Source organism: Nyctereutes procyonoides, unplaced genomic scaffold (assembly GCF_905146905.1).
Source record: "Nyctereutes procyonoides isolate TBG_1078 unplaced genomic scaffold, NYPRO_anot_genome, whole genome shotgun sequence".
Taxonomy (NCBI): Eukaryota; Metazoa; Chordata; class Mammalia; order Carnivora; family Canidae; genus Nyctereutes; species Nyctereutes procyonoides.
In genome coordinates, this window is record NW_026575047.1 from 30,895,915 (window position 1) to 30,919,106 (window position 23,192).

The 23,192-nt window shown below is 56.7% G+C and overlaps 2 protein-coding genes across 2 annotated transcripts in view; both read left to right on the forward strand.

Annotated features, from left to right (window-relative positions):
* The window catches only part of HTT (huntingtin), a 152,202-nt gene extending 147,063 nt beyond the window's left edge, over positions 1 to 5,139 (forward strand). The window contains exon 67 of the mRNA XM_055326749.1: positions 988 to 5,139. Coding sequence (XP_055182724.1) covers positions 988 to 1,201 — 214 coding nt within the window. The 3' untranslated portion in view covers positions 1,202 to 5,139. The remainder of the gene's footprint in view (positions 1 to 987) is intronic.
* MSANTD1 (Myb/SANT DNA binding domain containing 1) lies at positions 12 to 23,098 on the forward strand. The gene is made up of 5 exons (XM_055326748.1): positions 12 to 658; positions 6,995 to 7,080; positions 10,388 to 10,652; positions 14,270 to 14,545; positions 16,638 to 23,098. Exons 2-5 carry the CDS (start codon positions 7,065 to 7,067, stop codon positions 16,876 to 16,878), a joined length of 798 nt encoding a protein of 265 aa, XP_055182723.1. The 5' UTR covers positions 12 to 658; positions 6,995 to 7,064; the 3' UTR covers positions 16,879 to 23,098.
* Positions 23,099 to 23,192: the final 94 nt, after the last annotated feature.

Consider the following 23,192-nt stretch of genomic DNA (forward strand, 5'->3'; position numbering starts at 1 on the left):
GTATCCTTCCCTGGGTCTGGGCCAGGGGCGATAGCTCCTTCTCAAGCAGTCCTACAGGCCCTGCTCTCGGCATCTGGGTTGATAGTGTCTGTTAACGTTTTGAAGCCTAACCTTTAAAGAAACCCAGCTGTCAAAATGACATTTACCTTAAACCTTGACAGAGTGCAATGTTGGTAAGGGGATAGAAAAGGGAGCGTTAAAAAAAAAAGAAAGAAAGAAAAAGAAAGAAAGAAAAGGGAGTGTTTACCACACTGACCGGGACCGCCTGGAGAGGCGGGGTGGGAGGGATGCTGAGGGCAGCAGCCCATCCCTGTAGACCTCCCCCCACCCACTCGTGGGTTCCATGCAGCTGCATATGTGGCCAGTGCTGTTTCTCATTATTCTTTGTCCATTGTGCCTGTGTCATCCTCTCGGGTACAAGGCTTAAGTAAAGATCCAGTTCCCACCCCAAAAATGCTGGCTGCCAAAAGGGGATGTTCTCCTTTGGCAGCCTTCCCCCAAGACAGACCAGAGCCGCTGAGCAGACGGCTGTCCTGGTGCTGGTGTCAGGCCTCGCTCAGCATTGCCTGGGCCGGGTGGCCATGGCTCTCCCCTCACTCTGCGGGAGCAGGGCTAGTGGGAGCCTCAGCGGCCAGCGCTGTGAAGGGAGCCAGGCCAGGTAAGTACTGTGGAGTGGAGCACCCTCACTCTGGGGCTCCCCAGGCTGCCTTGCCTGCTTCCTCTGTCCCACTGGGCAGAGCCGGGCTTCCAGCCAGAGTGGCAGCGTCCATTTGCCTGTTCCTGGTGTGACTGGCAGGAGCCAAAGTGGGAGGCAGCTGCTGCTGCTGCACAGTCCAGGTGACCTGGCGTCTGCTCCAGCCGCCTCTCAGGGCCCCCAGGGCCCATCTGTAGACCTTTGTTGAAGGACAGCCTGGTGAGGACTGGGAGGCATGCCTAGGAGACTGCTCTTCCCTCACTTGAGCCTTGCTCCCTTAACTCCTCTGCCAGCCTTCCCCACGTTATCAGCAGGATGGGCAAGCTGGAACAAGTGGACGTTAACCTCTTCTGCCTGGTGGCCACGGACTTTTACAGACACCAGATAGAGGAGGAGCTGGACCGCCGGGCCTTCCAGTCTGTGTTCGAGGTGGTCGCGGCACCAGGAAACCCGTATCATCGATTGCTGACTTGTTTGCGGAATGTCCACAAAGTCACCACGTGCTGAACGCCCACACAGGGCAGCAGCACAGAGCCGGGGGCCCTGCCTGCACTGGCGTGGCTCCGCAAAGGCCTCCCCTCAAGTCGCATCAAGGCCAGGCAGGCGGTGTCCGGCTCTGCCACGTGGCAGAGGAGCTCTTTGGCAGTGAGGCTGCGTGCAAGGGAACATGTGCAGTACCGTGGGGTTGAGCCTGAGTCCTCGCAGAGAGCAGGAGCAGTTGTGTCACTAACCCTCTGTGCTGCAGCTCCTCCAAAATGCCAGCTAACCAGGTGTTCTTTTCCTCTTAGCACCCAGCCTGCTCGTGGTCATCGGGTTACAGCTGCTCTTGTGTCCTAGGGCCTCTCTGCTGTCCCGCCAGCAGAAGGTGGCGCCAACGGGCTTTCAGGAGCATTCCCCGGGGCTCTGGCCTGGGGGTCAGGACCACACCCAGTCCTGGAGGGGACCGCTGCGGTGTGTGCAGGTGGGGGGGGGGGGCTGGGAACGGGACACCCAGCGCCATACTTCCTTTCTCTGATTTCTTCTCAGGATTTAAAGTTTAATTATATCAGTAAAGAGATTAATTTTAAGGTAACTTTCTACGCCCGTGTAAAGTATGTGCATTACCAAGTCTGTGCCGCATGTGACAGAGCCTGCGGAAGCTGCCCCAGGCCGGTCCTTCCCTGGCAGCCCCTGCTCTCTGCCCTGCAGCTTCCCTGCTCCCCCCTTCGCCCACACACACACACACACACACACACACACCTGTCTTCCTTATTAACACGCTGGCGATGTTCTGTGGTGCCCTCCACCCTTTCTCACGAGTTCACTTCTGTTTAGAGATGTTTTAGAATTTAGAGATGTTTCATGTTAAGGTGCCTGCGTCAGGAACTCACACAGCCACTCTGAGGACTGGAAGGTGCCTGCCCCCCTGTCCCATACACAGCCCGCCTGCTGCTCCCTCACCCTTCCACACTGACGGCTCTGTGGGCTCCATTCCCCAGTGAAGGACAGCTGTGCTGACACCTAGCCAACAAGGCCAGCTCTCCTGGTTACAGGCAGTCTGTCGTGTCCAATGACGCCAGCCTGGATGTTGTCTGGTCCTGTTCCAAGCGGGGTCTGGCTGGGGGCTGACTGGCCGCTGTGAAATCTGCTCTCCATGTGGCCTCTCTTGTGTATTAGGGCCCAGGCGTGTAATGGAATTATATTTGTACCACTCTTGGTCAAGAGCAAAGCTCGGCATCTTGACAACTGTTAGAGAAGGACCCCAGCACCCACTTGGCCCCCTTTGCAGCTCAACATGTAAAGTGGGCCTCCTTTCAGGAGGATGCAGATCTGTACCCACTGGACATGTGATGGGGCTCAGAAGGGGTAGTAAGGAGAAGGGCTGGGCAGTGACTGGCCGGCCCACGTCCCCTCAGAGCTGTTGCTTTTACCCCAGGCCCAGGCCGCTGGACCAACTTTCTGTTTCCAGCCCCAAAGTAGCCAAATGCAGTGCAGATGAGGCATGGACATTTGGGTTGACCTCTGCTGGGCAGAGCTCATGGTGTGCCTACGAGTGGGGCCATGCTTGCTGTCTGCCTGTGAGGCTGGTGGGTACTCTGCTGTCTGGCCCCAGAGGCAGGCCGGTTGCATGATGACTGCCATGTGGGTCAGTTTGGTCCTGAGTTCAAATGCAGGCAGTGGTTTGGGTATTTCATGTGGTGAGTGGAGATCATTTTGAAGCCCTTTTCCAGAGCCAGAGGAGGAAGAGGAGGAGGAGGAGGAGGAGGAGGAGCCTTGGTACATGGTTAATTACCCTTACATCTGGCTGGGTATGGGCCTGACATCCCACCACAATACACAGCCAGCTGTGGGGCACACACCAAACTGCCTGCTGACCCTCTGTCCCAGAACTGCCATCCTCTTCCTACCCTCTCCTGATACAGCAGTTTGGGACTTGCTAGGGTGCAGGGTTTTCCCACCAGCCCCCACAGAGGCCCCACCAAGCAAGGGCATGAGCAATAGAAATGAGTCCCGCTTTTGAGCAGGATGGAAGGGAATCTTAAGAAGGAAATCTCCCATGTCCCCCACCTCCGCTGGGCTCCCATCTCTCCCTGCCACCTCCTAGAAACCGCCTGTCTCTCACCCCGTCACCTCAGCGGCTCCAAGACGAGAACATCACAGGCCAGGCTGCATGCTGTTCCTGGTGAGGGGTTTACATTTGTAGGAAGTAACACTGTGAATGTAAGGTTTGGAACCATTCCCCTTAGGATCCATATCACTGGGCTCACCTGGAAGCGTCATTGTCTTCCCTTATTTGCCATTGATCCAAAATAGTCGGTGCTTAGCCAGGGGCCCTGGAGCTTAGCTCTGGCTGTACGTGCTGACCCCAAAGACTGGCCTGTGTGATCTGGAGGTGGATGGGAGTTGGTGAGTGAAGTTCTCTAGCCAGGGATGAGTGCGTGCGTGTGTGTGTGTGTGCATGTGTGCAGATCTATCATTATATGTATATCAATATGCAGGTATGCAAGGCTACCAGGAATGGCCGCGTAAGTTTTTTGCAGAAGTTGACTTTTAGATGTGCCACATGGAGCTGGCTGCATGGCTGAGGTGTCTAGGAACCATGTCATTGCTCATTAAAATCCTACTTAGGAAAGGGTTCATCCACTTTGCCAGCTTTCTGCACAAGGAATTAACATTTTACCAAGTTCCTAGAAGTCTGTGGCAAGCAGCAATCCTATCATCAATCCAAATTTTGTTGAAAATACTAATTTGGCAGGTCTATTTGCCAGGGAGAGGGTTTGTTTTCCTGCCGACACTTTTCCACAAATTTGAATGAAGCCAGGGCCATGCCCTTAAGCATGGCTCCTCCAGAAACGCGCCTCCCTCCCCTGCTGCCCCGCCAAGTGCTGTGGGCAACTCCCAGCTGTCTGTACCAGCTTCTCTTGTCCTGTCATATTTTTGCCAGCAAATGGATCCTTTCCAGACGATGAATGAGGCTGACCCCTGCAGACACCCCGAATGTAACATCAGAAGGCCTCACCTCTGAAAGGACCCCCACCGCACCCAGGCCGCCCCCTCCTTGCGGGGTGTCACTTGCAAATCCCCAAGACCATGAGGCAGCTTCTCCCGGGGAGCTACAGCGAGCCCTTGTTGGCGGTTCCTTTGGAACAGACAAAACAGCAATAACTGCTCTTGGCTGACCTGCAGACAAAGCTTCCTTCTGCTGCAGGGCTGCAGTGGGCGTGGTTCTCTGGGATTTGTGGGGAGTGGAATTCATTTCCTCTGATACTGTGAGCATCCTTCCTAGCAGCCGTCCTCACTTTGTGTTTTGTCCTTCCCTCTGAGGGAGCCCTTGAAGCCATGGCTCCCAGCCAGGGTGACCATGGGGTGGTTCTGTGGGGCAGTGGGCAGCAACAGGGGTACGGCCTTGCTGGAGAGCTTGGAGGGCTGTGCTGCTGCTGCTGGCCTGGGCATGGCCTCAGCAGGGAGTGGCCCACTCAGATGGCTGTGACAAGTGAAGGTGGCCTGGAAGGTTCTGGGGTCACTTTCCCCCATGCACCTGTCACTTTCAATGCAGTTGAAGGAACCCCCTCACCCCACCCTGAGTGCTTCTGAGAGCACCTGGCCCTGGACAGTCACCACAGTCTCCCAGTGCAAACTGGGTGGTGACCACCGGCGCTCGAGGACCCTGGCCATCAAGGACCTGTGGCAGGTGGCAGGGCTGAGCTAAGTTTGGCCGCCTGTCCATAATCACTGCTTCGTGCTGCGGCTGAGCGTCATCAGGGTGTTCACCCCTGCCACACCGCCACCACCTTCCCCCGACACTGGGAGCCAGCAAGGCTATGAGGGGCATGTCCCGGAGCCCTGGCCTGGACTGGACTGTCCACTTCCAAGAGGAGAGGGAAGGACTGACATGCGACGTGTATTTAAATTTTTTAAATTGCTACAAACATTGTGTATCTGAATTAAAGGGAAATGACACCACATGCTATTGGGCTGCGAGGCATGCTTATTCTCGGAGAACCTCCACCAGGGATGCAGGATGAGGGTGAGGAAGTGGGCCCCAGACATGAGCCGGTCAAGTGACGTCATCTGTTCACACCAGGGCCATGTGGTTTCAGCATTGAATCTCTGCCTCCATGTGCATCTGGGCCCTGAGGGGTGCTAAGGACACCAGGGTAGCTGAAGTGCTCACATGGACTGTGGCCTGGCCTCTGAGCACCCTGCAGGGCCCCGCTGGCTCCTGGGCTTCTGGCTCCCAGCCTGTCAGCTTTGAGCTGAGTCATCCCTGCTCCTCAGAGTCTTACCTAATCAGCTGAATGGGGTACCATGCTTCTTAGCTCTGGGCAGACCCCTCCTGGGGAGCTTTGGCAGTCGGTGTTGTCGGCAGTCAGCAGTCCTCTTGGGGTACAGGTGTTTTGCCCACCAGCCTGCACAGACAACTAGGCGGCAGGCTGCTCAGGTGGAGTACCATTCACCCAAGTCTCTTGGGTTCCTGTCAGTTGGCAGGAATCAGCTGCCTGTTGTCTTGGCAGGGCAGCCCCAGAGCCCACACTACAGCAGGTGCCAGCAAGGGAGACACGGGCACCATAGTCCTTGCCCTTGGGCTGGAGAATGATGAGCACACGGGTTTCCCCCAGAATCTGTGACAGCCCTGAGAGCCTGGCGCCAGGAGCCTCAGGACCCCCTTGCCCTGCACAGGGACCATGGCGGAGTGTCTCCCCACTAGGGCTGCAGTCTCACTTCTGCTCTAACATTCCATGGGGCTGACTTGAGCTCCCCAACTCTTGTCTCCTCTGTGATATAATTCTAAAGCCTCTGATGGCACCTTAAGCTGCCAAGGCTGTGTCCTCACAGCCTTCTTCGTCCAAGCCTGGACAGCCAGACCCTGCCTGGTGCATCTGAGCACACCTGGCCTACCCATTGTTTCTAAAAAGAAGGGTCCCAGAGCCCCTGGTGTGAGTGGGCTTTGCCGCTGCATATCCGCCACTTGCCCTCCTGCTGCCACGGTAGAGGTGCCCTCAATGGAGGGCAGGACCTCACTTGAGAAGCTTCTGAAGCCCTTTTAGATGTGTTGGGGGGCTGTTCCTTGCCCCCGAAGCAGCCTGGCAGTAGTCTGAGTGCCACTTGGTGGCGTGTCACCAAGACTCCATTTGGGGAGCCATGAGCATGTCCTGCAGTTTCTACTGAGTTGGGAGTCTTGACAGCCTGGCCCCTGCATCTGGTCAGATGGCACTTGCCACTCGCCTCCCAAACAGATGTGGGGGCTGCTCCAGTGGCCTCCCTGTCAGCCATGTCCTCTAGGGAGCCTGAGGGGCACGTGGGGTGTGGGTGGGTCCAGGGTAGCCCTTGCTGCAGGGTCGGGGCTTGCCCACTGAGGCAGAGTGCTGACAGAGAAGGGTATGGCTACCTGGAGGTGTAGGGAGAAGGCCAGTGGGGCCAGCAGGGAGCTGGGTGGCAGCTTGAAGCTTCCTTCCACTGTGAGCCAGGCCATCATGGGACGATCCTTGCACCCTTCCACTGGGACAGCCCATCCTCCAGTCCCGTCCTCCCACGGCTCTACCCTGCCACCCCAGCCACCCTCCAGCCACATTTCCACATGCCTCCCTGCCTTTGCCCAGAATGGAGTATTTCCAATCCTGAGCTCACCTGCCCACCGTGATAGGCTCGGCTCACCAGTGCCTGCTCCTGGCAGGTGCCAGAGGCTCCTCACAGGCACATCTGCTTCCTACCTGCAGCCCCCATGTCAGCCTAAGTACCTCAGAGGGAGCATCCTTTCATGTGGAGATGGAGGCTTACAGGGGCCTCCTGCTGAGGCCTGACTACCCCTTCTCCCTACAGGTACTGCCGGATACCCAGCCCCTGGCCCTCTGCCTCCCCATCCCTCAGAGACTGAGGGTCCCAGCAGGCCATGCAGCTGTGCCAAGGTATGGAGCTCCTCCCCACCAAGGACAGGCAGGGCCCTCCCCAGTGGGGGCAGCTGGGTTTTTACCCTGCCAACCCCTTCCACCTAGTGGGTACCTGCCCTGGGAGGACCACATGAGGGCTCTGCTTCCAGAAGCTCTCCCAGGACTCCCCTCTCTGGGGGGGCTTCCAATGCCCATTGAAACCTGAAAAGACATTTGGAGTCCAGCCTTTTACCCTGACTCCTCTGGACATGCCAGCTGGAGGGGAAGTAGGTGGTGCAGACTCCTCCTCAGGAACCACCTGTGTGCGACACCCAGAGGCCAGCGGCTGCCTCTTGGAAGCAGTGGGACCAGCTCTCTCAGTGTTTTCCAGGCTGGGGTCCCTGGGACAGCAGCTTCTCCTGATGAGTATTCACCATCCCCAGCCAAGCCAGTATGCCAGACTGCCCTGTCCAGCAGCTCTGCCCATGTGCCAAGAGATGCCAGGAGGCAGCCTGGCTCAGCCCTTGGAGCTGCGCTGGAGAAAGCCCTCAGGTGGGGCTGAAAACTTTTATCTAAGGACTGAGGGCTTCCTGGAGGGCCTTTCAGTCACTCTCCGACATCCTGAGCACCACGTGCAAGGCGCCCATGCCTGGAGGGTGCTGCCTGGCCGGGTGGCCATGTCCCTGTGTCCCCAGGTGACCCCCTGGAGAGGAAGGAACACCTATAGGAAGCTGATAGCAGGCCCAGGCCTTGAAGCAGGAGCCAGATAAATGGGGCAGGTGCAGGCCCCTCTGAGCGTGCACACGTGCCCCTTCTGCCCTGGCGTGCTGCACTTGCAGCTCTGACCCTGATCTACCCACCCCATCCTGGGTACCTCCCACCCTTCCACCTGAGCAACAGCTCCCTATTCCAAGTTCAGCTCTTGCATTCTAGGCCAACTTGGAGCGAGACTCACATGCATGGTCAGATCTGAGGAGGATCTCTATTAACCATGGTGATTTTCAGCCTGGACTTTGGGAGTCCCTCCCCTAGGCTTAGCCCACCGCCAGAATCCCACAAATGCTAGCAGGCTCACTGATGGCCCATGGTTGCTGGAGCCTGGCTGGGTGCCTGCGCCTAGGGGACAGGGCTGGGGCCTGTCCAGCAGGTGTGCTGGGCTCCTGCATTTAAACCATTGGAGTTTAATCTTTTAATTTTGTTTTGTTTTTTTTTTTTTAATTTTTATTTCTTTATGATAGTCACACACAGAGAGAGAGAGAGAGAGAGAGAGAGGCAGAGACACAGGCAGAGGGAGATGCAGGCTCCATGCACCAGGAGCCCGACGTGGGATTCGATCCCAGGTCTCCAGGATCACGCCCTGGGCCAAAAACAGGCGCTTAACCGCTGCACCACCCAGGGATCCCCTAATCTTTTAATTTGGAATGTTGATGCCTTTAGGTGGCGCTTTGTCCCCATGGTACTCACAGGTTGCGTGGCCCTGCTCTCCTCTTCTGGCTGACCATCCTGCTGACATCAGCTGGCCAGCCTCAGGGGACACCTCAGCCCATCCTCATCCTGGCTCTCAAGCCCACCTTTCCAGTTCCCCCAGGAATAGTCATGCTGTCTCATTGCTGGCTCTGTCTTACTCACCTTTGTCCTACAGTGTCCCCCCAGCCCTGCCACTGCTAGCCAGCCCTAGCTGTGGCCCTGGCCCTTGAGACATCGTCATGAGCCTCAGTCAAACTCTGGCAGAGACCTGCTGAGAGAGGGTGAGGGTCCTATGGCCACCCACCAGCAGCCACCCTGCCAGCATCCCTGCCTTCCAGGAGGCCCCAGGAAATGGTGGGGAGATTCTCCAGGTACACAGCAGTTTGCACTGGCTATGTCGTATGCCCCACCCAGGACCATGGACATGGGAGGGGTGATGGGTGTCTTTTAACTGGGAGCCTGCCAGCCAATGCTCCTTTAAGAGAGAACACAGCACAGGGTCAGACTCAGCTCCAAGCCAGCCGCTTGCCCTCTGGGTGATCTCCCCTCTCTACCCCTTCAGCTCTTCACTTGGAACATAGTGACCATGAGGATCAAAGTAGAAGATAATTGTGTGTAGCTCATAAAACAGTGCCCAGTGTTCAGAGAATACTCAAATTCTTATTTTCTCACTTTTGCAAGTGTTCTGAACCCATGGTCACACAACTAGAATAGAAAAATAAAATGGCCTGGCTCAAGGTAGATCCATTGGCATGAGGGAAAAAGGGAAGAAGGACCAAAATGGAGTGGGAAAGACTTCAGAGAGGAGGTGATGTCAGAACAGGGTTTTGCAGAATGAACAGGAATTCCCCAGTAAGTCCAAAAGCAAACTCTAGATGATCAGTTGGGAAGGGAGAGGGGCTACTTAAGACTGGTCCCTTCATTTTTTCATTTTGTTACTCAGCAAGCCTTTATTTAGCAAACCCTTTTCTGTGAGGCTCTGGGGCTACAGAGAGCATGCCGCCTACCAGGTAGAAGTGGGTGTAGGTGCAGATGGTTTTGAGCAGGGTGGTTAGGGCTGTGGCAGGGCTGCCCAGGGTGGGAGGGACCAATACATACTGCCTGCCTACTGTTCTCGGCCTCAAGAACTGCCCTGGCTTCTCTGCTCACCCATCACCCAGGCCAGCAACCAGCCTCACCTGCAAGGAGGGAGACAGGTGATCCAATGGACAGAGTCCCACTCTTGCCCAGCCTGGTATTGGCACACTTAGTTTCCAGTCACGGAGTGTGCATGCACTGCTGGGGGGATGCTGTGTGTGGAGCGCATGGTGGGTAGGCAAGGGCTGGCATGCCTGCATGTATGTCGCCGAGGGTCCCTGGGGGTATCTGCCTCCGTGCCCCCTCCTTGCTACCCCCCATCTCCATCTTTGTTGGCCCTGGCCCCTCATTTTACCCCACCCTGACTGCCTACCCCCCACCCTCCACCCCCGGGCTCCTCCTGGGCCCCTGGTCTGTGCAAGTGGGGCGGGGCTGAGCTGGGGGCTCGGCTTGGACCCCAGCACGCTGGGCTCCCAGCAGGTGAGGCCTGGTGGCCGGGCTGGCGCCTGGGCCGTAGGTTTGAGGTCTGGCCCACTCGCTGCAATATTGATGGCCCGTCAGGGCAGCCCTGATTCCTGCGCTTTCAGTTAAAAGGTTTCTGTTGTTGTAGCTTATGCAGTTGCTCTGTTGCTATGGAAACGTGACATCAAAATGACGTTTCCCGTTTAAAAGCTTTTAACTAAATTCCTGCCTGTCAGATGTAGGCCCCATTTTGAGCGTGGAGCTGCCTTCCAGGAGTGGGGCTCCCGCCCTGGTGCGCAGACCACAGGCCCCGCCTGAGCGCGCTCCTTTAACCCCGCAGGTACCTCCGGCATGGCAGCAGCCGAAGCGCCTGGCTACCTCGTGTCCCCTCAGACGGAGAAGCACCGGCGTGCCCGCAACTGGACCGATGCCGAGATGCGCGGCCTCATGCTCGTCTGGGAGGAATTCTTCGACGAGCTGAAGCAGACCAAGCGCAATGCCAAGGTGTACGAGAAGATGGCCAGCAAACTGCTGGAGATGACAGGCGAGCGCCGGCTGGGCGAGGAGATCAAGATCAAGATCACCAACATGACCTTCCAGTACAGGTGGGCCCCACGCGCCGCATGCCTATGCACTCTGCGCACCCCACACACCCGCACGCACCCCCACGCCCTGGGCTCCGGCTCCTTCCTGTATAGATGGGCCCCACGTGCCGCACCACCATGCACCCCCACGGCCAGCACTATGGCTTGGCAGCCAGCCATCTGTGCCTAGACTGCTGCCACGGACCCCCTCGGTGCTGAGGTGGGAAGGCACTGTGTGGGCAGAGCCGGGCCACGAGATGGGGCCTCTACAAACTATCTGCCGCCTCCCATCAAGGAGAGGGAGAAGCTGAGGCCCAGCGAGGCAGAGCTGGGGTGATCAGCACCCTTCCCCAGACCCTTGACACAGGCGCCCACACAGACGACTCCCGCCCAGGCTCCACACACCCTCCCGCCAACCAGGATACCACAGGCTGGCCACCCAGGCATGGCTCAGCTAGGCAGAGTGGCTGCCGTACAGGCAGGGAAACTGAGGCCAGGGGTGAGGAGGAGGCTCAGCTCCTAGGCCTGCAGTCCTGCCTGGTGCTGACACTCTGTCATTCCCAGCAACCACTGAGCCCAGACGTGAGTGCTGCCATCATGGGCCACGGTCAGGAGCAGGGTGTGTAGTAGGGCTGATACTGGAGCCCTGGACCACCCAGGGGCCCCACTTGTGGGAGGGGCCTTGTTTGTGGAAGGACAGGTGTGGGCCTATGATGCCTCCACCTACCCCGCCCCTCCCCTCCCTCCCCCCCCCCGTGGCATGAGGGGAGCTGTGAGTCAGGGCTGCCAACAAGGTTTCCAGGCAGGGGAGCTCTGGCCCCTGGGAGGGGTGAGGGGGCAGCTATGTCCCCACGGGCCCAGTGTCTCTGGGTGTGTGGGAGCCAAGCCCATCTGCAGAGGGTCATGGTGTGCAGAGGGTCCTGGGTAGAGCAGAGATCACAGCAGTGCAGAGGGTCCTGGGTGCAGCCAAGGTCACAGATATGGAGTGGGTCATGGGCATGGTAAGGGTCACAGGCAGGGCAAGGGTCATGGTCTGACTAGGGTCTTGCTGGGGGCCACAGGGGGAAGACTGGTAATGAGATTGGGGGCCACAGGGCATGCTGGCAAGGGTGGGCCTGTCCACATCCCCAGAGGATATGCAGGTGCCCAAGGTGGCTGCTGTGAGCAGAGGGCAGAGGTGCAGCCAGGGGTGGCTGCACACAGGGCTTGCAGGCTTGCCCTGGGCACCTTGAGAGGGCTGTCCCTGGCAACAGTAGGCAAGGAGCCGACTGCTGTCCTTCCCCCACCCCCGGCCTATAGCTCTCAGCCTGTCATGATACCCAGTCGGCTATTTCCAGTTAACTTTCTGTGGCCCTGGGAGGAGGAGTTGCAGGGCCTGGACCTGCCCGAAGGCCCATTTCCACCTGCTGTCCCAGCCCCCAGGCCGGCCCAGGGGTCAGAAATGAGGCAACCACTAAGGGTCTGAGGGCCTCAGTCACCACATAAATAGCAGCCACCTGCTCATGGTGCAAGGGATAGGTTGTCTGTAGATGCGTGTGTATTCCCATTCCTGCCACCTGCATGCACATGGCGAGCCCTCTGTGCCTGCTGCGGGGCGGGGGCACTGCAGAGGCAAGGCCGGCTGCTTTACCAGCTTCCCATCTGACTCAGTAACTCATGGGCTCTGATTGGTGTCTGGCAGAGTTGTTCATTATTTATCCTGAAAGCCATCTTCAGCGTCCCAGGGGAGGCATTCTGTTCCCTTCTTGGAGGTGGGGATGGGGGCCAGGGAGCCCATAGGCCATGCAGGCGCAGCAGAGTGGGGCCTGGGCCCTCCAGTGGGGCACCCCTCCAGACCCTGGGTGCTGGGGGTAAGGGCTGCACACATGTACAAGACTGCAGTTTCCCATTCCCGGGGGGGTGGGGTGGAGGTGGGAACTGAGCCCTAGACCACAGAGCCTGTAACAGGCTGATGCTTCAATTGGTCGACTGGTTCTTCATCTGTTTCTTTCCACCCCCACCCAGAAAGCCTCCCATAGCAAAATCTTTTATTTTCTCATGGTAGCTCCTTACATATTGAGGTTGTCAGGCTAAGGAAGCCTGTGGGGGTGGCCAGGTTCCGTGGAACATGGTCTCTTGGAATACCGTTCAGGGGTCTCCTGTGCCAGAAACAGGCTTTCCCTCATTTCTCCAAGGAGAGCCTGACTTGAGTGGTCAGAGCAAGCACAGGGAGACCTCTGGGCGTGCTGGAGGGGAGCCTAGGCAGAGGTTGGGTGGGGGCCCCAGGCACGGTCCTCCACTTCCCACACCCGGAATTTGTGCAGCTTCCAGGGTGTTGGATGGTCCTGGGGTCAGGAGACAGAGCAGCCTGTGCCTCTGTGGCCTGCTCCTGGCTTTCTACTCTGGACATCCAGACTGGTGGATGATGCTCCTAAGGCCTCCTCCTGTTGCAGCTGGCCTCAGCTTGCTGCCATGGGCCACAGACCCCCTTGCTGTCCAGGTGGGTCTATTTGCTGAAGGCAGCTCAGTCAGATGCTCAGCTCAGTATTTCTAGTGACGAAAGTGTGAGTGTGACCAGGGGCCCGCCCTGGAGGGAAGCCCACATCAAGAGACAGGAGCCATCGGCCACAGGGGTCGCCAGAGTATGAGGGCCTCCATCCCCGGGAGAAGCGTGGGGCAGGAACGTAGGGGCCACAGACTAAGCCTGGGTCTGATGGGCAGACAGCAACCCCCCAGTGGTGGCCTCCTTCCCAGCTCTTTTGCAGCTGAGTCTTCCCATCGCTGACCTCCCCAAATTCGGCCAAGACCCAGGGAACTACAAGGCCTGTCTGGTGGGGAAGGGCAGGACACAGGGCTGGACGGGGCTCCAGCCCACGGTGGGCAGAGCTATGCTGTGCATAACCCTGGCCCCGGAGTCTAAGTAGGGATGAGGAAGATCAGGCCCAGCCCTGCTGCCTCCTGGTACCTTCAGCCAAGAATGTTTGTTGTTTGCTGGGAACTGGGCATTGTCTTATTAGATTCTCCCTGGAGCTTGTGACGAATTTACTTTGCTCATCCCCATTTTACTGATGTGAAAATGAAGGCTCAGAGAGGTTAATGAACCTGCCTAAGGTCACACAGCAAAGTGGTGGAGATGAGACACAGCTCAGATGTGTTGGACACTAAAACCTATGCTCCTAACTCCTGTGGTTCTCACTTCTAAGGCAGTCTCTTTAGAAAAACAAATTTCTTATATTATGATACCTTATGGTTGTATTATATCATACTTATATTTTATTCCTATGTTTGTATATTTTATTAAAAGGAATATTTGTTCACTGTAGGGAGTTTAGAGACTACAGAACAACCAGGACAGAGGCAGTTCAGCCCAGCTCAGGCCCCCACACTCCCAGATGACCGTATTCACGTTTGGGGCGTGTGCTTCTATTGTCCCTGGTGGGCTAGGTCCCCAGCCTGACTTCTCTCAGAGTCTAATGTCACCCTGGCTCTGGAGTCCTTCTGGGGAGGCTGTCTGGCCAAGAGTGGTACCCGCCCGAGCCATGCGGCTCCCTGGGCCCCGGGGCTCTTGCACCCCTGAGCACCCCTCAACCGAGGGCCAGGCAGGACAGGCCGGGAGCAGCTCCGTTTCTCACCCTTGGCTCTTGTGTCTCTCGTTTCAGGAAATTAAAATGCATGACAGATAGCGAGTCCGTCCCGCCCGACTGGCCCTATTACCTAGCCATTGATAGGATTCTGGCCAAGGTCCCCGAGTCCTGTGATGGCAAACTGCCGGACGGCCAGCAGCCGGGGCCCTCCACGTCCCAGACCGAGGCGTCCCTGTCGCCGTCTGCTAAGTCCACCCCTCTGTACTTACCGTATAACCAGTGCTCCTACGAAGGCCGCTTCCAGGACGATCGCTCCGACAGCTCCTCCAGCTTACTGTCCCTTAAGTTCAGGTAGTGTGTGTCTTCCTTCCCTGCCTCCACCACCAGCGGGGCCAGGAGCCCGGCAGCCAGAGAAGGGGCTGGGAGCGGTGATGGGCGGCGGCTCTTGGGGCGGCGGTGTCCTCTGCCATCCCTGGCTGGCTGCAAAGGCCTAGGTGGTGTGCAAGTGCGTCCTGGGACAGGGGGCCTCAGGCAGGCTGGCCTCAGACGGGGAGGCCACAGACAGGGAGACCTCAGGCAGGGAAACTGCAGACAGGAAGGCTGTAGACCAGGAGGCTTCAGACAGGGAGGTCGCAGACAGGGAGACCTCAGACTGGGAGGCTTCAGATGGGGAGGTCGCAGACAGGGAGTCCTCAGACGGGGAGGCCTCAGATGGGGAGGCCTTAGACCAGGAGCCCTCAGACCTGGAGGCCTCAGACCAGGAGGCTTCAGACCAGGAGGCTTCCGACGGGGAAGCCTCAGACCTGGAGGCCTCAGACCAGGAGGCTTCCGACGGGGAAGCCTCAGACCTGGAGGCCTCAGACCAGGAGGCTTCAGACCAGGAGGCCTCAGACCGAGGCTTCAGCTGGGGAGGCTTCAGACCCGGAGGCTTCAGATGGAGAGGTTTCAGATAGGGAGCCACAGAGAGGGAGACCTCAGACCAGGAGGCTTCAGACCAGGAGGCCTCAGACAGGAGGCTTCAGATGGGGAGGCCTCAGACTGGGAGGCAGGTGGTTATTGAAGTGCGGGCCTTCATGTCCATAGTCTGGTTTTGGCTCCTGGCTACATCACTTTCTAGCTGTGTGGAAAGTCTTTGACCTCTCTGGGCCTCAGTCTCCCTCTGTGAAATGGGGATGAATCAGCACTTTGTCTGAGGGTGACTGGGAGTGTCATGAGAGAGAAGGAACTTGGTGTGGGGCCTGGGACATGGAGGAAATCCAATGTCCCATTCCCCCCAGCCCCCAGTTTCTGGCTCCTGGGCTCCCCATCACCCCCAAGCAGATCCTGACCTGGCTAGGCTGGCTGGAAGGCATGTTGGGCTGAGCCTCCAGTGTGCTCCCCTCAGCTGGTTGCAGTGTACGCGCCTGTCCCCTCTGCTATCCCTTCACAGACATCCTGCTGGGCCAGCTCCGGCCACCTGAACCTGCCCTGGAGATGCCTACAGACAGGTACACAGGAGGCACACTCCTGTGCTGGGGAGGCCAGGGGAACCAAAAGAGGGACATTAGGGCTCGGCTTTCAAGGGTGAATAGGAGTTGGCTAGTCTGAGAAGAGAAGGAAAAGAGTGGGTTTGACTGGCCCTGCCTCTCCCGCAGCCCTGGCCTCCAGGTCTGTCAGATGGGGGTAAGATGAGGAAGGTCTGGTATCAGGGGCTGCCAGTTGGTTTGTCCAGAGCCCCTTCCCTGGAGGGGATTTCTCAGCAAAGACCCCAAACAAGAATGCATTTGTGGATGGCCAGATGGAGTCAGCTAGAAACCTGAGGTTTATGGCCAGGTGTTTCCGTGGATTGACCTGGTTCCCAGACTCACAGCTGCCCCAGGCGCCACGCAAGGGCCAGGATGTGGGACTGGCACCCCTGCCCTTGAGACTGGCCAGGTCACCATTCTACTTCAAAGCATGGGGCCCAGGCAAGGGGACTGGTGGGGTCTGGCCAGTTAGAGCAGGGATACTCCCCAGCCCACAACAGAGAGCACAGGGCCTACCACCCGGTAGGCTACCTTCGCCTCCCTGGAACTACCAGAGGTTCCAGTCCTGGGGGAGAGGCCACACTGCCCTGCCCCCCTCCCACCCAGTCCTCTTCATCTCTCCCCCCGTGTGGCTGCTACTCCTGAGCTCCACCTAGGCTACAGGGGGTTTGGATTATCCTGTGACCCAGGTCACTGGATTGCCTAGAGGCCCACAGGACAGCAGTGCCTACAGCCCCCTGGCCCCTTCACCATCCTGGGAGGAGGGCTACAGCCCTCCTCACCTGCTGGACCAGGGGGAGGGAGGGCAGAGCAGTTGCTCGGCTGCCAGGGGCTGTTTCCCATGTGTCCACTGAGGTGGGTGGGAGAGTCAGGCAGGCGGAGCCTCTGGTGCCCTGATTGTGTGGCCGGCCATCCACACGCTGGCACTGTCCTTCCAGGTCAGACGAGCGGCCCGTGAAGAAGCGCAAGGTGCAGAGCTGCCACTTCCAGAAGAAGAAGCTGCGGCTGCTGGAGGCCATGCTGGAGGAGCAGCGCAAGCTGAGTCGCGCCATGGAGGAGACGTGCCGGGAGGTGCGTCGCGTGCTGGACCAGCAGAACCTCCTGCAGGTGCAGAGCCTGCAGCTCCAGGAGCGCATGATGAGTCTGCTGGAGAAGATGATTGCCAAGTCCAACGTGTAGGCTGCCGGGTGGGCTGGCGGGCGGGTGGGCAGCCAGGGCCCGAGCAGGCTGGCCATACAACACAGGCCGGCCGGGCCAGGCCAGGTCCCAGAGGGAGCCAGCCTCACGCTGGCCCCTGGGGCTGCTCCTGGATCGGACTTCCTGGTGTGGAAGCCCCTCCTCAGACACAGGCCAAGGACACCAGGTCACACGGGGGTGATCCCCCAGTGGGAACTCCTAGAACCTGTTCTCCGGTGTGGTGACTACCGATGATACTTGAAATGGCTTTCGGCATTAAACGTGTAATTTTTCATGACTCCCTGGAAGCAGAGTTCACCTTTCCAGCTCAGAGGGAATGCGCCAGGTTGGTCTATTCCAAAAACAAAAGCATATGGAAACAGGCAAGTGGCAGCTTTGCACTCGTAACAGAAACTGTCCTGAAGGGGAGATGCCTGCCTGCCCCTCCCTAGAGTCTGCAGCAGTACTCCTGAGGTGGCCTCTGATGCCACAGCAAACCCAGGGAGCCTTCAGCCCTCTCCTTGGAGTACTGGGTGCTCCAATCGCCTCCCAGCAAGAAGGCTAACAGAGCAATGACAGCTACCCACAGGCACCACCCTGTTCATTTTCCTAGGCCTGGGGGTGTCACGCTGATGAACAGAGACCTGGCCTCATGCACTCCCGTTCCAGGCGAGGAGGCAAACGCGTGAAGAAGGAAATGACATGATAGCAGGTGGTGGTCAACGCAGGACAGGAAGGGCTGGCCCCAAGCATGAGGAAGCCTCACAGAAGCAACCAGGCAGTGCTGCCAGGCCACAGACGCACAGGAAGCTTTTGGGTGTTGTGCTGGCCGGGGCCCTCTGAGCAGGAGGTGGTGGTGTCCAGAGCTGTGAGATAATGCTCACCTCCCTGCCTCTGCCCTTTCCAGCAGGAAAACCATTCCAGACGCTTCTCTGCTGAATTCTTCCTAAGTCCTGTTGGCCACTTGGGCTTTGGTCTCTGACTGCAAAGGATGAAGGGCACGGGAGTGTCTGGCCCCCCCTGGGACCAGCATGTTGCTGCCCACCCAGCAGGGTTGTGAGGCGATGCAGCAAGTGACATGGTTGACTTTTGACCTAGAAAAGCTCCTTCTGGGTGCTCCTGAGCAGCCCCATGGCAGGTGGGATGAAGGCAGGGGTCCTGCCAGGAGGCTGTCACAGTCATCCTGGTTGACAGTGACCCCTCATGGGACACTCCGGTGGCCTTTGAAGTCAGCCACCCAAGGTCGAGCAGGTGGAGCAGAGGCCAGTCGCAGGCCTGGCTACAGAGTCCCAAGGGCAGAGCCAGATGGGACAGGATGGATGCCCCTGGCTCACCAGCTCGGGGACCTCCCCAGAGCACATGTGCATGGACTCAAACCATGCTGCTTTGGGACCCAAGGCAGTAGTTCGGTGAATGTATGACAGGAGGCTCTGCTGAAGTGTGAACTTACCAATTTCTGCCAAAACGGTCAGTGTTCCCAGCAAGGCCAGTGTCAGCTACCAGCATGACGTCACTGAACCAGTGCTGGGGAGGCATGCACAGAACAAGCCCCAAAACCCCACCACACAGGAGACTGAGGGAGTGCCTCATCCTGAAGACCTGAACTGAGGGCTGATTTCTGGCACAGGAACCCAGCTGCTCCTGAGACATGATGTCCCAGCGAGAACTTGATTGACAGACACTCAGCCAGCTGGGCTATGCCAAGGCTGCTGGCTAGAACCCCATCAGAGTGGCCCAGGGGTCACCGAGGTAGCCACAGACTGTGGCTCCAAGTGATGCAGGAGCTCCCTTACCTTAATTGTCCTGGTGCTCCCATGGCTGTGGCTGTGGCCATGGCCATGGCATACCAGGTTTAACCATCCTGGCACTCCTGGAGCTGTGGCCAGGGCTACCAGGGTTAACATAGTGGCAGAAGGCGATAGTTGCAGTATGTTATGTAGCATTTTTGCCTTTGTAATTAGAAGTCATTTGCACTATTTAACTTTCCCAGCTGTCTCTCTGAGTGTGGGATCAGTGCTGTCTCTCTCCATGTCTGCAGATTCTGTGCTGCCCCATACTCTGTTGGGCTGGAGCAGAACCGGTGTGGTCAGGTGGAGGCCAGCCGGACAACCGCCTGCGTCACGCGCTTCATAAATAGTGTGTCTGTAGGGAGTCTCTGATTTCTTCTGTAGTTATTGGTCCATTAAGGGGGAAAGTGACTCTATTAGTAAACACTAAGCTGTTTGATAAGATCCAGCAAGACAATGATCCTTTTAACACCAAAAACTGAACTCCAAAACCAAACAAATATGCTTTCTCTCCCTTTATTATTTAATTTTGGCATTTATATAGCTAATGCATCAAGACAAACAAATAAGTGGGATAAAAGAAATGAAAATTGCCTTTATTTTCAGATGATATTTTTATATTCCCAGAAAACCAGATATACAAAAGATCAAGAACTCTTTAAACCACCTTGAACCTGTGGATTATGAGAATGGAATGTTCCATTCAGGGTCATAATTGAGAACCGCAGGGAGTCAATGAGCAAGTTTAACCAGAAAGGTACAGGATCGACATGAAGAAAACTACGGTTTTATTGTAAAATCTAAAACAATTCCTGAGCGTGTGGAGAAACCGCATACTCCTAAAAGTGCCAAAGTAAAGTGTCATCATTTTATTAATGTAATTCCAGCAATAGTCTCAATAACATTGTGGGTTTTTGTTTATTTTTAAATGGAAGAAAGTTGTTTTTTTTTGCTGTTGTTGTTGTTATTTTTTAATTTGAAGTCAGCTCCATGCCCAGTGCAGAGCCTGACACTGGCTTGAACTCATGACCCTAAGATCCTGACCTGAGCCCAGATCAAGAGCCAGATGCTTCACTCACTGAGCCGCCCAGGTGCCCCTGAAGAAAGTATTTTTAAGTTCAAATGAAAAAGAATTGGGCAGAGGTCTGAGGCCGAAGGATGAGGAAGACCTTCTGGGCCTCATGTGGCGCTGGGAAATGCAGAACAGAAGCAAAAAGTGTGCAGTCAGTCACACACCCATGCAGCCAGTGTGCTGTCAGGGTCAAAGCTGGAAAAACATCAGGAGACAGGAACTCAGACTACACTAGGGGCGGCAGGGCCCCAGGCCAGCCAGAGCCAAGTGGCTTCTTCTCGAGGAGCTGACCGCATGCATGCTGCCCGGAGCTGGTCCCCGAGCCTCTGCACTCACAGGGCCCTCCATGCTCTAGGAGGCCCTGAAGATGTCACAGCCTCTGTTCCTGTGGGTCCTTGCCACCAATTCTAACACCTAATAGACCTTACTAGAAATCAAACCTAAAACTTAAAAATTGAACTCATTTCAAAATAATAAACCCATTACATGTTGACATAAACAACAATTGCATGAAAAATACATTTTCCAAAACAAAAGGTTTTCAGGAGAAGAGGGGCGTTGTGTCACATGCTGGAGAGCAGCCCGCGGGCTGTCACAGCTGGCTCCAGCCTCGGGCTGGTGGGTGTCCACGGGAGACCCGGTGCTGCATGGACAGGTGTTTGGAACAGAAAGATCATGGTGGACACCTCTCCCAGGAAGGACACTGGCTGTGCGGGCTAGTTGCAGTGTGGACTCAGCCCACCAGCTCTTCCAGAGTTGTGTTGAACCTGCAGCCAGCCATTGGTCCCGTGCCTCGGGGACCTCTCTGTTCGCCACGCTCTGTAACGCTGTACACCGGGCATTTGGAAAATTCTGGTTCTCCCTGTCATGCGTGTCTTCTGTGCCAATACAGTGCACAGACACCATCAGCTGCTTGCTCTCACTCTCCCACCCCGACAGAGCCTTTCCCAGGGTGGGTTTTCGGGCTCAAAGTGGTGGAGGCAGCTCTTCCACGGTCCTGACCTTGGCAAAAAAAGCCAGAATCTTGCCACCGGCCACCACAACCACGTGACTTGTTTTCCCCATAGGGACAGCTCCCTTTGTTGGTTTCCAAGAGCACATCCACCAGGCGCCAGAGGCCTTTCAGGTGAAAATCATGTTCCTGTGAAGAATGTTTGCAGCTGCATCTTCTGGCAGCTGAACGGTGACCACGGGTTTCTCCCTGACAGCTGTCACACCATATGGTGGGAGTCTGTCACACAGACTGTCCATCTTGTCATGCAGAATATTAAAAAGATGTGTGTCCCAGGGCCAAGATTTAATAAAATTAGTACATTTTACTGCCTCATTGGGGACACTTTTAAGGGAAACGTGTTTTTTGCAGACAGTGTGTGGTGGGAGGGACACGGGACATGTCCTGTTTCTCACCAAGGACCCAGCCTTTCCACCCAGCACTGCAAATGCCAATGTGCTGAAGATGGCAGAGGGCGTTTTTCCTTTGTGATAATACGTTGGGCCTCAGGGACACTTGGGGTCCGCAGATCAGTCTCTTGGGGAGGCCCAGGCATGGGTGTAAGGCAACAGGGATGAGAAGATGCTTGGTGGCCTTACTGGTATCTGTGCATCCTGGAAAGCTCTGGTGGGTCAGAGGGGGCAGGGATAAGGAGGTGGTCTGCAGCCTTTGTGCAACCTCCCCCAACCCCACCAGCCCCCATGAGCTGTGTCCCCCAGGGGGGCCCAGAAGGAGGTCCTGCTTCCCTCCAACCCCTCTGCTGTCCTGCTGACCACCTGCTGTGTACCAGGAACAGGGGAGTAGGGTGGTATCAGTCAGAGGCTTGACAATGAGGGGAGGACACCCTGAGCAAAGAAAATGGGCTCATAGCTGGAAGGTCATCGCTTCAGAGAGAAAGAGTGTCACACTGACCTGCCTGGGAGCTCCAGCCCCTGGCTCTGAGTTAGCTGCCATCTCCAGGACTCCTAGGCGAGGACCTCACACCAGGGCTTGTGCGGGGTGCCAGCCCGGGGCCATCTCCCCAGAGGGACCTGCACCCACTTCCTGGAGGTATAATTGGACCAAAGAACAGGCCCAATCCCCCAAATGGCTTCAGAGCCACCAAAATGGAAGCCTTGACAAGCACAGGAGCATGTCTTCCTGGCACACCTTGGTTTGGCTTCCAAAAGGCAGGTGCATCTTTGAGAACAATGGGTGATCCTTCAGCTCATTCAAGGGGGGGGGATTCCCATTTACAGCTGCGTGTCCTATATTAGACCTATTCAGTGGCCTACAACCAGCGCTTTCCTCTCGCCAGAGCAGAAGGCATCGGCTGCCCTTCAGTTTTGCCTTGTAGGGCACTAGGTCAGCATGATCCAAGATCATCCGTCAACCAGGAGACCATCCTTGTTTTCCTCCAAGGCAGCATCAGTTCTCTACTCCCTTCCAGTTTGTCTTCAGGGACCTCCACCTTCTTGTCATCCAGGAGATCCACAAGAGCCGAGAGTCCACATGTCAGGGGGTCAGAGCAGGGGAAGATGAGGGAGCAGATGCACAGGCCTCATGGTGAACCACATACACATGGCGGAGGGCATGCTGACCCTCTGTGGGGCTGGCCAGCCACACATACCTCCTTTGAACATGTGGGCTGGGGCGGGAGGGGCCGCTGGCTGACCCGCACCAGGACACAGCAGAGGAAGGCCTGAGATTCAGGAACTGACGATGTCTTTGGAAAACAGCCTTTGGTGCTGGAGTTTCTGGCCCTTGTGCAACCCCGGGACTGCTTCTGGCTCCTCTGAGCCCTTCCTGGTTACCCCCATGCATGTGTGTGACATGGTCCTGGGGAGGAGCCCCGAGCACAGCTCTGAGCCCTCCTGCTAGGGTCATGGTACAACTTCCTGGGTACTCTGTGGTAATGCAGGGTGACACCCTGCCCCCCTGCAAGGGCAGCACCACGTCCGCGTGGCGGCAGCAGTTGCATGGGTCCCAGGTAGATGAACAGATCCCACCAGGCTCTCGTGACAGCGGCGCAGTGGATACCCCTGTGTGTACTTAGGCACACTAGTGAGCATTTGTAAAATCAGACAAGACAGCTTCAGGGGAACAGAAAGTTGACCAGGAAAGTCACCGTGTTAGACTCAGCAGCTCATGTGTGAGGGAGGGGTGCAGTTTATGTCTCCAACACAGGTCCCATGTCACAGCACCGGCTGCCGACCCCAGCTGTCCCTCCACTACTGAATGGTTTGGGAATCTTTCTTAAAGATAAATCTTTCTTAAATCTTTCAAATGGTTGCCCAGGATGCCTGGCAGGCTCAGTTGTGGAGCATGTGACTTAATCTCAGGGTCATGAGTCCATGCCCCACATTGGGTGTAGAGATGACTGAAAAATAAACTTAAAAAATAAATAAATTGCCCCCAAATATGTGTCTACATCTATAGTCTGCATTCTGTCCATTATTAATGATTCTTATTCTTGTGTCAATACATA

Coding starts and splice junctions, on each gene's coding strand:
- MSANTD1 (XM_055326748.1), top strand. Junction 10,653..14,269: donor AACATGACCTTCCAGTACAG/GTGGGCCCCACG, acceptor CTCTCGTTTCAG/GAAATTAAAATGCATGACAG. Junction 14,546..16,637: donor TTACTGTCCCTTAAGTTCAG/GTAGTGTGTGTC, acceptor CTGTCCTTCCAG/GTCAGACGAGCGGCCCGTGA.